This window comes from Brachycentrus maculatus, unplaced genomic scaffold, assembly GCF_059751285.1.
Source record: "Brachycentrus maculatus isolate JH-2025_06_01 unplaced genomic scaffold, ASM5975128v1 h1tg000328l, whole genome shotgun sequence".
Lineage (NCBI taxonomy): Eukaryota > Metazoa > Arthropoda > Insecta > Trichoptera > Brachycentridae > Brachycentrus > Brachycentrus maculatus.
Window position 1 is genome coordinate 532501 of NW_028281077.1, and position 15083 is coordinate 547583.

The following is a 15083-nucleotide window of genomic DNA, read 5'->3' on the forward strand; positions in this document are numbered from 1 at the left end:
GCTGTCATTATGTAATGGTTTTGCATATGGGTTTATTATGGTGATTGTAAATTAATCACATGTTTCATTTCCTTCAAATTTAGCTCGCGAAACCTTGGCATCCAAGTAGATTACTCGGAAGTGTAGATAAGTGCGGCCGCGGCTTTTGTGTGGCGGTCTCAAACAAGAGATCAACCCTATTGAGACCTATTTCTAATGAGAACACTTCAATATTCGAAGCGAAAAAGTTAGTATTTTTCTTACATTCATTAATTGATTTTAGGATCGAGGTGTCCTTAACCTTAATTTTTTCAAATTTGTCTTAGGTTTACGTCAAGAAGAAGCTTTCACGCTTCAGGAGTTTTATTTGAAACCCGTGATGTACTAGCACCCACTTTTCCCGACTCGGTATCTGAAGGCGATGTCAAGTAAGATTTTCCATTTCTTGACTTACTCATTACTTCTATTTAGATATATTTTAATTCAGTAATTTTTGTCAGCCATAAATGAAGAAATTGATCCACGACTTAAAAATGATATTTCAAAATATTGGTACGTTCAAATGGATCTTGTTTATTCGCTGCTTACTATGTTTTAAATGAAAAAAAAGTGTTAAAAAGAGTACTACAATAATTTAGTGATTAAATGAACTTGGAAGGAATGTGAAACTGCTAAAATGTCCAGAATAACAGGAAAAAGTGGCTTTTTACACAAATCTACATTCTATCTTTGGTGTATTGTTATTGTTGCTGTTTTAAATTCAAATTGCATGAGAAATGGTTTAATATTTACTTGATAAAATAGACCATATCGTGGTGTACTGGCAAAAAAACATTAACTCAAAATATGCAATTTTGACTTAATGATGCATTTTATAAAATTTTAAACGTTCTATATACTGACATAATACTCTAAGTAGTTCAAAATGTCATATGTATTTGGTTTTAAAAGTAAATTCAACTTTATGTTTAATAGCGGGTATTTTATTTGTCGGATTGTGGTCCCGTGGTTAGTGTCGCGAACTCTTGAGTCAGAGTTTCTTGGTACGAATCAGCCGCTTAGGCTCACAATTATGAAATTGAAGTATTTTTGTAAATAATAAAAACACAAATATTTCTCTTTATATATTTAAAATTATTCAGGCTAAAGGCTTTAAATAACAGGGATTATTCAAACAGGAATTTTAGAGTTGTATCAGATTACTTATTTTCAAATACTCCCTGCTTTTGAGAAGAGTGTTTTTAGAAGTAGTTAGGTGAGCCAATCACGGCTGACAAGTCTGTTGAACTAGCTTTGAGTTTCAAGATTCATATCAAATGATTTATTTATTTTATTTATGTAAAAAAAAAAGAATATTACATAAATTAATTATAAATACATATAATATTCCCGATGAGTAATTTCTATTTCTCATTTTGGGATATGGGATTAAGGTTAACAAGACTGGAACACAAATAATAAAGTAACAAAGTTTTTTTTTTAAATAACCAAGAAAATACTAATATACATGGCAAAATATAAAAACAATAAATAGGTATAATAAATAGGCACAAGAAGCATATTTAAAAGAAATAAATGAGAAAACATAAGGTAAGAAGCATATTTAAAATAAACAAATGAGAAAATATAAAAAATATATCTTTCCATTAAGTACCTTCTCAGATCATTTATTTTGGATCCCCGAATGGGTTTTACTTTATATATGTCAGGCAGCTGGTTAATTTGGGTATTGGCAATATAATTTAAGGACCTTACTCCAAATTTAGTAGTGTTTATCGGCTCCACATGTATTTTATTATGTCCTCGTGTATTATGATTACGAATTTCTTTGTTAAAAATCGGTATGGTGTTGCTGTGAGTCGTAAGTTGGTAGAATGATTATAATGTTGTCGGGCAGGATTGACCGTAAACCCGGCGACAGTGTCCGCGAGGATGAGGTGGTGTGCGAGATCGAAACAGACAAGACCGCCATGCCCGTCATGGCGCCCGCCTCCGGCGTGATCGAGGAGTTCTACGTGCAGAGCGGGGACACTGTGAAGGCGGGGCAGAAGCTGTTCCGCCTCAAGCTCGGGGCCGTGGAAGCCAAGGCTGAGGCCGCCGCGTCGGCACCGCCACCCCCCGCCGCCGCTGCTCCCCCGCCCAGTGCCGCCGCGCCCCCTCCCCCGCCCGCCGCTGCGGCGGCACCCCCCCCGCCACCACCAGCAGCCAGGGTAAGTAAAACAATACAATTGTATTTTACGTCGAGGGCTTTTTCATATTTTTTCCATTGTTGGGTAATATATCCAAAATAAAACAAGGTTTTCGTTGGATTGAATTCTACATTTATTTATGTATCTTAATACGTGACGTGTTTTGTCTTCTTAGGACATTATCAAACACTCTATATTTTTTCCAATTGATAAATAATAATTTCTTTAGTCCGCCTCTGTGGTGTAATGGTTAGCGTGTTTAGCTACCGTGCTGGAGGACCCGGGTTCGATTCCCAGAGGGGATGGGGGTGAAAATAAATATTAGTGATTTTGCACTCTAATATTTATTTCATATTACCCTGGACTGGTCCCTGAAGCGCAGGAGTGATCACCTTGCCTTCATGTAAGTAACAATCAAGATAACCACTGCGTCATTACGATACAGTGCCCTATGCACCATTGGGTGCGGATAAGGGTTATAAGAATAGTAAGAATAAGAATTTCTTTACAACATTTTGAATGTGTCCAAATACTTGTTCACAAATCTGGATTATCTGCAATTAGGAGTTATTTTTCTACTTTATTTGTTTGACATCTCAACATAGATAAAGAAGAATGTGGAAGTCTAGGCATTTACAGGCCTTTTGACATATCGCTCACTCCTTTCAGCAATGTCATAAATAAAAAATTGTCAATTTTCAGTTGTGCATGTTTTCGGAATGCCTAGAAAATGTACTCTATCCCAGCAAAAGCGGCATATTTTTAACTTAATATTTACCCGCTACAGGGCAGAAAGTGTTGTTTTTGGATTTTGAAGAAAAGGTATTGTTTGATAATTTTTTTTAAATAAACAAAATATTTTTCAAATGGAGAAAAAACCTTCAGGTTTTACCTAAAAAGATCTGTTGCACAGTAAAAAGTTCAATAAGTGGCTTGATATTCATTTTTAATATATTGTATTATATTTTATAACTTTAAAAAGGATCTGAAAAATCAAGTTTTTTGATAAATGACGTTGTTGAAAGGAGTAAGCGATATCTTCTGTATTCTTCTTTATCTGTATTGAGATGTCAATCGAATGATGTAAATAATAATTTCATTCTAATAAAAGAGTAGTATGTGTGCCTCTCTTTTCTCCTTCAAATTTACCATCCTGGAACATGTTTGTATGACCCTCCAAACTCCTACAATGTTGTGATGCAATTTCGCACATATGGTCCGGATATTAATATTATGTACTTTATAATACCGAGTTATACAGTACAAAAGGTGAAGTAAGTACACAGCACCAGAAATAATTTATTGCTGTGAAAATGCTGAAGATTAAGTAATTGAGCACATTTATTACATTTTTTATCTTATCAGGTTTGTTACTCTAATCTGGCTATATGAATAACATTTATTAATATTAACATATGACCCTTATTACATTTGAGTCTGGTTGCGGCTGTTTTTTGCAAATTAAAATTTCAACTCCACGGATTGATTTAGTTCAACACAATTTGCATCTTATTTCCACATATCTATGTAAACAGTATAAAAATGATGTGTAATACCATGACCACAAATATACAATACCCTATTTCCGCCTCTGTAGTGTAACGGTCAGCACGCTAGGCCACCACGCTGGAGGTCCTGGGTTCGATTCCCAAGAGGGTCAAAATATTATATATTTCAGTATAATATTTATTTCAAATGATCCTGGACTGGTACCTGAAGCGGAAGGCTGATCACCTTTCCTTCGTGTATTTAACGATCAAGATAACAATGCTTCTATACAATTCAGTGCTCTATGCACCATAGGGGGCGGATAAGGGTTAGAAGATTTGTATGAATCTGATATAAACATGATTTATTTTATTTATACTTTTATTAACTCTTTTTAAATAAATCATTATAAAATATCACAAGACGGTTCCTATGCCCATTGAAATCAGAAAATTAATAAAAAGATGCAAATGTTTGAACTGTCTAAATTGGAAGTAGGATAAATTGTCATATCATTGAGGGTTTATAAAATAACAAATTCTCCTCATGTATCTTGCATTCTCTGTAACAATGGTGCATTAGTTGGCTCATGCAAACGGCAGAAACAAGAGAAAACTGCTTGAATAAAATGTCATTCGCAATGGCGAATATGAAGTAATTCGCAAGCGAAGACTCAATATATCGCCGTCTTACTGAAATGTTGGTTTTCAATACTTTGAAAATAAAAACGATGATTGAAACAATTTATTTTTAGGATTTTTATAAATAAGCATCAAAATACAAATAATATAAGATTTTTGAAATGTTATTTTTGTATTTTGTAGCCACCAGCAGCTCCAGTTTCTTCGATTCCCGTTGCTGCCATCCGTCATGCCCAGGCCATTGACTCTGCATCAGTTAAGGTTAGTTAAGTGTTTCCTTTTCAATTCAATTCAATTTATTCAATAATTAATATATACATTACAAACAAACATTTAAGGCGTATATATTAAAAAAACAAATTAAAAATTACACAAGAAGACTCTTGTTAAATGTGTAGAAGAATCTCGCTTCGGAAAACTCCTTCGGACACATGGAACAGATCAATATCCAATGTGATATTGTTCAACATAGCGGTAGCTCTTCCTACAGGCATAACCATCGGCAGGTTGGTCCTGTGTATAGGAATCTGAAACAATCTATGCCGACGCTGTCTTAGGAAACTATCGGGAACATACAGACCAATGCTCTGGATAATTTCAGGATTATCGATCATACCGCGCAACAATCGATAAAAATGCGTAATCAAATACGCATTCCTTCTAGTCTCTAAACTATTGTAGCCAAGCATACCCTGGAGAAACTGGGTCGGGTAGAGCCAAGGATAAAAGCCGTACTCTCTCATGTAGAGATACCTCAAAAACTTCTTTTGGACTTTCTCTACCATAAGAGAGTACTTAAGCTCGTGTGGCCCCCAGATCATCGAGCCACTCTCGAGTCTACTTCGCACCAAGGAGTTATAAAGAGTTCTCAGCACGCGGGTATTTTCGAAAACCCTGGCAGTACGCAGAACAAATCCTAGCATTTTCAATGCATTACTACTGACTGCCTCTATATGATCGTGAAATGTCAGGGTGCTCACAAATCTAACGCCCAGATCCCTAACATTCGATGCTCGCTTTTTTAACTTACCATCACAGCACTTCCGTAGGTGTAGGCAGAGAGGATCGATTATTGTACTACTCTGCCCTTACAGACATGCTTCCTTTCTTCCACATCCGTACATCTCCTCATACATACACACCAATCGTTCCGGCTCTAAACTTCTCACTTTCAAGGATCTGGTGTACTTGATTGCGTCATGTGTTCTTCAGCTTTTACTTTCAGCCACATTCCTGCTGTGTTATTTTATCATTTATTCCATCCAAGCGTCCGAACTGCGTTCAAACTAGTTTTTTTTCCTTTTTGATAATGCTTTTCTCAGCATTGAATTCGTTCCATATTTCATCTTCGGACATCTATTACAAAACATTTTGCTGTGCACTTAAGAGATGGCATTTTGACTGCTTTCATTCTTCTTTTGCTAACTCCATTGCTTAGCATGCCATACTTTTATCAACACTTTAAGGTTGATACCAACTTACCATCACTCTGTTTCTTTTCTTTTGCTGACGTTTTTATGTGCTTTTTTCCTTACTGTCTCCGATAATTGGGAATATGCTATATATAACCAAAACATCAAGAATAATGAATCAATTTCAATTCGATATTTTTTTTCAACCTAAAAATATTTAACAATTAAAAAGAGATATTTGGAAAAAGGTATCATTTGTTTATAAACAAAATCAAAAACAAAATCTTATAAGTCAAATATTTGAAGGTTTATAAACCTTCAAACCATAACAACTGTTTGAAGGTTTATAAACCTTCAAAACTTGACATATACAGTATAGCCGGTTGAATATATCGTAGTCGTACAGGAGAAAGTGGCCAACTAACAAAACGTAAAATGTTCTGGAGGGCCATTCAAGTTACTTTTGCTGGGCAAGAAAATAAACATCAATGCAGATAGTCATATTTATCAAGTCAATATACTATACTTCCAAATTTAAATTCTTTGGGATTTTTTTCAGGGTAATATTAAGCTAGGAAGATATCAAATAGTCAATGATCACATGATTGTAAAAATGCACTTGGTCACTTTCTCCTGTATGACTACGATATCTCAATCCTGCAATATATTATGCATTAGGGATCAATGGATCATAAAGGCAAATAATAATTTATTTTGGCAGATCCCTCCAGCAGATTATAGTAAGGAAATTACCGGAACGCGGACCGAACAAAGGGTGAAGATGAACCGAATGAGACTGCGTATTGCACAAAGGTTGAAGGAGGCACAGAATTCTAACGCCATGCTGACCACATTCAACGAAATTGATATGAGGTAATATATTATCTGTTCTGTTCTTGACATTGTGAGATAATGATGACATAATGATCCAAACAAAATGTCACCCGCAAGTCCAATAATAGCATTATCTGTAATGCTTTTCAAGGTTGAAATAATATAACACAAATGTATGTAACAAGATTGTTTATTTATACATCATAGAAGCATCTTAATGTGACGTATTGTAAAAAATTATCTATATTTATAATTATATCCCAATGCCATATAGTACAAATATGTTTTAGTATTTTTAAATATTGGAAACGTCATTTGCGAGTTATTATATATTTCTTTTAAAGTCGGACAGTTACTTGCGTAAGTTGGCGAAGAATCAAAGTGTCACTCAAGAAAATAGTCAAATCTGTTTGAATTTTTGCTACGGTATAGTAGGAGAAAGGTTGTTACTGCTTTTTATGAGCCATTTCTTATCATTATAATTCATGCAAGAATGTTTAGATTTAACATAACGTAATATTTAAAATTACAATAATATTTTTAACTTTATATTACATATTAAAATAAATATTCCATAAAATTTAAGATTACGGTTTAATTTTCCAGAACATAAAAAGTTAAAGAATATAATTATTCGAAAAAGGAATATGACAGTATATTTTATGAGCTATAAATTTAACATGTCGCTCACTGCTTTCAACAACGTCATATATCAAAAAACTTGATTTTTCAGAAGATGGTTTTTAAAGTTTAAAAATACATAGTAATATAAATAAATATCAAGCCACTTATTGAACTTTTTACTGTGCAACAGATCTTTTTAGGTAAAACCGGAATGTTTTTTCTCCATTTGAAAAATATATAGTATATTTAAAAAAATAATTAAACATTACCTTTTCTTGAAAATGCAAAAACAACACTTTATGCCCTGTAGTGGGTAAATATTAAGTTAAAAATATGCCGCTTTTGCTGGGATATAGTACATTCTCTGGGCATTCCGAAAACACAACTGAAAATTGACAATTTTTGATATATGACGTTGTTAAAGGGAGTGAACGATGTATATACATGTTATGTATAACTGTTCATCTTTTCAATTTTATTTAAAGCTAGTAAAATAATATTGAATGCAAAGTAAAATTCTGATTTTTTTTTAAATTCTGGTAAATATTTCGAGAAAAACGTGAAATAAATTGCAATTTTTTTTGCAACACTTTAACCCACTTCAAAATTATAGTGAAAAACGAGTTGACTAAGGGACATAGAGAAATAATTAAAAAATCCTGATTTTCATTTTATTATTTGCTAGGTATATTGAAATATTACAAGTTTTGAGATGTATAAATACATATCGGAGTCATCAATACATAAATGTACAAAAATGTATTGTACATACATATGTATTTGTATACGTATTGATGACCCCAATAGTGTATTTTTATTCACAAACGTTATGAGAAGGTTTGTTATCTTAGCTTGTTAGTGTTATATGGAGCTTGCCAAAAATTGGCTGCTCACATTCTTCAACGACTGAATGACATGAACGATAACAAATTACTGTTTTGCCTTTTGATTTTGACTTATATGATTTTGTTTTAGTGAAATCATAAGTTTCCGCAAAGCCCATTTGCCCGCATTCCAGAAGAAGTATGGCATGAAGTTAGGATTCATGTCACCATTTGTGAAGGCTGCCGCATATGCTCTGCAAGACCAACCCGTTGTCAATGCTGTCATTGACGGAGGTGAAATTGTCTACAGGTATGTAATGTTACATTCAGTATACAGATGATTTGTTACTTTTAAACCTAAAATAACATATAAACTATACTCTTGCCTAAGCATATTATTAATTTGTACTTCTTGTAACCCTTATCCGCACCCAATGGTGCATAGGGCACTGCATTGTATTGATGCAGTGTTATCTTGTTTGCTACTTACACGAAGGCAAGGTGATCACTCCTGCGTTTATTGATGAATTATTGCTTCGTATTATTTATTACTTTCTTATTAATTTTATAACCATATATGTACATAAGACTTTTCATCTTATGTTTTAAAGAAAAATGCAGAATACAATTTTTTTTAAAACATTTTAAAAATATTATTTTTAATAAATAATTTATCCTTTAAAATAATTTCCAATGTTATATGCTATGCAATAAATAAAGTCAATCAAGTGATAGAAATTCTTGTTGCTTTTTGAGTGCTGTATTTATAATAATAAATTTATTGAGTAGCCGAAAAGAGTCCCATTAATTTTCATAGTGAAAATTAAAATATAAAATATGTTTTCAAGTATTAATTGTTTATTTCTCCTAGTCCCGGAAGCTATAAGGGTCACTGGTGTCCTGAAAAGTAGACCTTTATGTTTATGACTGGCTGCATTCTCTGTGTATTTAGTTAAGGGCACTCAGCATACGCCTCGGTGTATTAAATTTATATTTGCAATGGTCTTAGATCCTTCCGCATACTGGTAAGGTTTTCGATACATTAGTATGTGGAATAATTCGGAATGAATCTCGCCTATGTTTAAAAGGAATAAGCTTAATAAATACTTCACCAATCCTTAATGTTGAAATTGTATTACCTATGTTTTGACATACATCTCTGACCGAGACTTCAAAACCATCTAATTTTCTCAAAAAATGAAACAATAAAAAATGGTTATATGCACATATAATAACCCACAATGCTTAATAACAAGTTACAATTTTTGACTATTTTGTAAAACATGTGATCAATTTCTTGAATATTAATTACGTTGATCTTTCCTTGTTTTTCAGAGATTTTGTTGACATTTCTGTGGCTGTAGCGACACCCAAAGGTCTGGTGGTGCCCGTTCTGCGTAATGTACAAGACATGAATTACGCCGACGTAGAAATTGGCATCGCCCAACTTGGCGAAAAGGCTAAGAATGGTAAATTAAAAAAAAAAACTTACGAAGCATCTCATATTCATTCATCATATTATGATTTCATACGTAAACTTAAATTTTAGGACAACTGGCCATTGAGGACATGGATGGGGGAACATTTACCATCAGTAATGGTGGAGTGTTTGGCTCGCTCATGGGAACTCCCATCATCAACCCACCTCAGTCGGCCATTTTGGGAATGCACGGAACCTTTGAGAGGCCCGTGGCTGTCAACGGACAAGTGAGTACATCTATTATTTAATAAAATGGGACAGGTAAAAAAAACTGTAATATCTCATAAAACATCTTCCAATTTCACTTCCTTACACTTAAAACTTCTAGACTTAGTTCAATCAAAAAAATAGCTCCTAATAGTTAAAAATAAAAGCACCGTGGCATGAAAAACCGGAGACTACATGAACTTGTGTTAATGGGTGAGCGGTAGCATGTTTTTTTGTCACCATTACCCCTGGTAATGGCGACAAAAACACATACTAATAAGTGAGCGGGCCACAAATTAGTAGCTATGAAGAAATACGGTGTAGGATGCAGCAACCTATAGTCACAACTGCCATCAAGAAAAAGCTATTCAGTTGGCTTGGCCATGTACTTCGCATGCCTTCGAAAAGCCTTAATCAAGCTTGCCCGTTTTACAAGTTATGTATCAGGTTTCCGACGCCCGAGACCTCCACTGCTGATATCTGTTAGTTCTCACCTGAATCTCGGGACATAGATCTGACTTGGGATGGGACAAGGGAGCCTGGAGGCAGTTTGTGTACTCCATATGTTCCACATAGAGAGCGGTATGGATAAATCAACGAATGTAATGTTTATAATGCAATGACTGATTTGTGTTTTTACTTTCTCCAGGTGGTCATCAGGCCGATGATGTACGTAGCTCTGACTTACGATCATAGATTAATAGATGGTCGCGAAGCCGTGCTTTTCCTGAGGAAGATCAAGGACGCGGTGGAAGATCCCCGAGTCATCCTTGCCGGCCTGTAGAACTCAATACTAACAGAAATGCAATGATCATTGTATAACTATCATTTTATTTACCAGGATATTATTTGCTGAGAACGCCATCGGGTTCTACTTGCACTACTTAATCATATCAGTGGGCATATTTATCTCTTATTTATATTCATTCATGCCTTTTATTTATATTCATTCATTCGCAAAAACTGGGTGATCTATTGTAAATACGTTACGTTTGAAAGTGAAAACTTCACGAAGAACGCTAAACTCACGTTACTTCATCTAAAAAATATTTATTAGTTCATTTGTTTAATTATATATTTTGTAAAATGTGTCGTTCTTTGTAATGGAGTGTGATGAGGACCGTAGTGGAAAATCAGTACACTCATTGTCTCATATCACCTGACTGCATTTTTTCTCATTTTTCATTGTCATTTGGTCACGTTTTGATTATTTGCTGATTCAGAAATTACCTGAGTAAGTATTAGCAGTCTTGGTGCTATAAACAGTGAGAATTCAGGGACTCAAGTACTGAGCTAAGCATTCTAATTCATTAATTGCCTTCTGGATATTTTTATTTATGAACGAAATTGAGCACTTTGTAATTATATTGCCGGATAGTGTAATTAGGTAATGACTACAATTGAATTGCAATACTACTCACGTATTCGAGGCATCTTAGTGTTACAATAACTGGATAAAAGTCAATATCATTGCATGTACTTTGTATATTTATTATGATATTCTTTCTTTTATTCTGGATTACTAATGCAATAAGAGTATTTTTTGCTGATGTAATAATGATATGAAACCATATTTAGTAGTTTTAAATTGGTTGCCGTATGTAAAATAAGGAAATAAACAAATTTAAAAAATGTGTTTTTATTATGTTGTTGTCCCCTTTCGCTGTAGTAAAGCATCGAGTTCTTTAACTGAGACACTTTTCAAACAATTATGTCTATTCTCTTATGGTCAAAATAATTTTTATATGCATAAAAATGACGATACTGGCAGTCTCACCAATTCTACAGGTAAGTCTGTTGAAGTGTAAAGGTGGAGACTGACCGGAGCATTTCGTCTTAACGTAACACGTTACGATGAGAGCATTCAGGCAGTCAGTACACCAAGCCGAACGCTCCATCCGTAGTTTCTGATTCTCGCCGCGAGCGATGTTACGACATTATATTACGATGAAATGCTCCGGTCAGTCTCCACCTTAAGGCCTCTGTCCTTATGCCAGGGGCAAATATCAGCAACAAGAGACATAGTGGGATTATTTTAGTGTACACCGGGTACCTAGGATATTGGTAACATATTTTGGACACTTGTATCTTGGATGCTCAGTGTAAACAAAATGTGATGATCCCGTTTTGGTGCTGCATAAAAAAATCATTTTGTAAACTGAAATATTTCTGAACCTGATCAAAGGTGACAGTTGATTGGTTGTATACTTTAATGGCAGTATGCTATAATCTTCTTGAAATTTTGACCTTGTATAAAAGTCCATACAAAAGAGATAATCTGAATCTTCACCCCCCGCATTTTACTCCTAGTTCTACACAAATATTTACAAGAATAGTAAATTTTTTATTAATTTATTTTCGGATACTATAAAAAAATGTGAGTGAGGGGAAAAATGGCAGTAAAAAGACATCAAATAATTTTTCATTTATTTTCCTAATGGAAAGAAAAGAAAAATCTCTAAATTTTCATTAATATCAACAGAAATTTGGGCATACTAAAAATATTACATAATCGAAAATGTTTTTGGAAGTAATTTTTTTTAAGGTCAAATAAACTGCATTTTTGTATTTATTAATTATTCATCAAACACATATTTACAACTTATAATAATGTGCATCACTGGGTTTTCCGTGCCAAGGGCACATTTTGCAGTACTTATTTATACAAATACATGAATAGTATGTACTAAGTTTATGTCAAGTAAGGCATAAAAAACAGTATTTAGAAAAATTCATTGTCGAAATCGGAACATCTATAAATACACCATTTTAATTTTTAAAAAATACTTCATTTGATATTTAGTTCCTACCGCCATTTTGTTGTTGTTGAAGTTCATACATTTACTTATTGATTTCACGAAATTACAATAGATGGCGCTCGTCTAAATAGTCATGTACCAATATCCTGTCCGGTTAATGGTTTTCAATAGCCTATTTTGAACCTTTGTAAAGTATAAAAATAAATTTTGAAGCTTAAGATTACAGAAATTTATTTTTAAAAATAATGCGAGAAAAGTCAAAACATGTCCGGTTATATGAACCGTTGTTATATTTTTCTGCCCAGAATCCAATACGAATATGGTGTGACCCCCTATTTTTTAATTACAATATACAGTATAGTTTACCTCAAATTATACCACTATTCAGAAGTCCCGAATTTCAATACACGAAATAACGTAAACATGCATACATAATATTTACCCACCTCCTCACTATATATTCTGATTAAAATGTAATTTTTAAATACAGACTTGATGTAGTAAGCAAAAATGTACAACATTTTGAGTGTGTCCAAATACTTGTTCACAAATCTGAATTATCTCCAATTAAGAATTATTTTTTAGTTTTACGTTATTTTTTGATATCTCAACATAGATGAAGACGAATAAGGAAATCTGTGCATTTACGGGGCTTAGATAGGTACGACCGTCATAGGTTAGTTTAAGTGATCACTTTACATACGTGTAACATTCACCCTGCGCTTCTTGTACCAGTCCAGGGTGATTTTTAAACAAATATGCAAGTGAAAATCATCCATATTTATTTTAATCCTCCTGGGAATCGAACCCGGGACCTCCAGCACTGCAGCCAAACGCGCTGACCACTACACTACGGAGGCGGATAAAATTAATTTATTAGCGAAAACGATTTTTAAAGTTTGCGCGAGTTTCAGGAAGTGGGGAGCCATTCGGCAGCGGTTTCCTTCCAGGAGTAGATTCTTCCGCCCCGATTCTTACTTCATGAATACAAATACTATTACCGCCACCCTCCCGGCCCCAAGGGGTGGGCAGCGGGCCCCGCTAACTTGAGACATTTCTATGCAAATAGACAGTGCGAGAGCTCATGTTATTAGGGGTCGTCGAAAAAATGGCGAGTCTAGAAGTCGGGGGAATGGCCTATTGGGGCGAGTTAGGGGATGTGTTTCCGACCCCCTCGCTTCATTCCAGGGACGGCGTGCGTGATTTGGAAATTATGTTTTAAAAATTACCCTTTTTGAGGTCTGAATGTATGAAGAATGAAAATAGTCCGAACGAATTTAAAAATAAATGTTATGTTTATTGTAAGAAGATGTAATTATATCGCTCACTCCTTTCCAGAAAGTCATAAATAAAAAAACTTGATTTTCCAGGAGAACGTTTTTAAAGTTTAAAAATATAATCAAATGTATTAAAAATAAATATCAAGCCATTTATTGAACTTTTTACTGTGCAACAGGTCTTTTTAGGTAAAACTTGAAGGTTTTTTCTCCATTTGAAAAATATATAGGATATTTAAAAAAATTATTAAACAATACCTTTTCTTCAAAATACAAAAAACAACACTTTCTGCCCTGTAGCGGGTAAATATAAAGTTAAAATTATGCCTCTTTTGCTGGGATGAAGTACATTTTCTGGGCATTTCGAAAATATGCTCAACTGAAAATTTCCCATTTTTGATTTATGTCGTTCTTGAAAGGAGTGAGCGATATATGATGTTAAATTAAGTGTTAATATTAGCTAGTATTAAATGTAATACAAGCTTACTAAAGAAATATAAAAAATGTAATTGATGAGAAAATAAGGGTTGATGGATATTGTATCGTTCTTGAACGATACAATATCCATCAACCCTTATTTTCTCAGTGAATTTGAATTCTTACTCTAGAAGTTCTCAATACTTAAAACATTGATTGAATTAAATAACCACTTCTCGAAAGAAATCATTAATTCACTCGGTTTTTCGATTCAATCATTTAAAAAAACTTTTCACGCCAATCAGCACGCAGAGATATATTCAGATAAAAATATTTTAACTATTAAAAGTGTATTGAAATATACAATATATTGTACATATTTATTATATAATTGATTTATGTATAAGTTTGTTATGGGGATAAAATAAATGTATAGTGAATCGAAATGCTTTTTACGAAAAAATAAAATAAATATTGTTGTTGAATGAATCTGCCGCCGCTGTTAGTGTGTCGAGTGCCCATAGATTGGTACATGAAGCAGCCGTAAGAGGCTGGGGTTGCCGATATATTTCTTCAAGGAGGGGTAGTTTTGGCGGCTGAAATTCTCTCAACAGGAAGATGTATGGAAAACACAAATATATGAAGTCACTCGTCGGCGCCCTTCTGCTGATTTATCTGTGTCGCTACTATAACTCGGTGGCCTGACAAATGGTTTACCGTCTTTGATAAATCACGACAAAATGGAGATAAAATAATATGAAATAATTCAGCTCAGTACTTATTTATCCTTTCATTATTGTATTACTTTAATTTCTTATATAAAAGAGTTCAGCCGATAAAACAGTGTGCGATGGAGAAAAACCAAAATGGCGGCGCTGCGTCAGTTTTGAGAAAAAAATAGGTATCGTTTCATAACAATTTATTAAAGGAATTAAAAATTAAATGAATTTAT

The 15083-nt window shown here is 33.8% G+C and overlaps 1 protein-coding gene across 1 annotated transcript in view; it reads left to right on the forward strand.

Moving 5' to 3' along the window:
* LOC148304143 (dihydrolipoyllysine-residue succinyltransferase component of 2-oxoglutarate dehydrogenase complex, mitochondrial) overlaps window positions 1-11276 on the forward strand; it is an 11453-nt gene extending 177 nt beyond the window's left edge. Inside the window, exons 2-10 of the mRNA XM_088268764.1 lie at window positions 84-226; window positions 306-407; window positions 1877-2189; window positions 4481-4558; window positions 6431-6582; window positions 8143-8301; window positions 9327-9460; window positions 9541-9698; window positions 10328-11276. Of these exons, the coding sequence (XP_088124890.1) occupies window positions 84-226; window positions 306-407; window positions 1877-2189; window positions 4481-4558; window positions 6431-6582; window positions 8143-8301; window positions 9327-9460; window positions 9541-9698; window positions 10328-10462 (1374 nt within the window). The 3' untranslated portion in view covers window positions 10463-11276. The remainder of the gene's footprint in view (window positions 1-83; window positions 227-305; window positions 408-1876; window positions 2190-4480; window positions 4559-6430; window positions 6583-8142; window positions 8302-9326; window positions 9461-9540; window positions 9699-10327) is intronic.
* Window positions 11277-15083: the final 3807 nt, after the last annotated feature.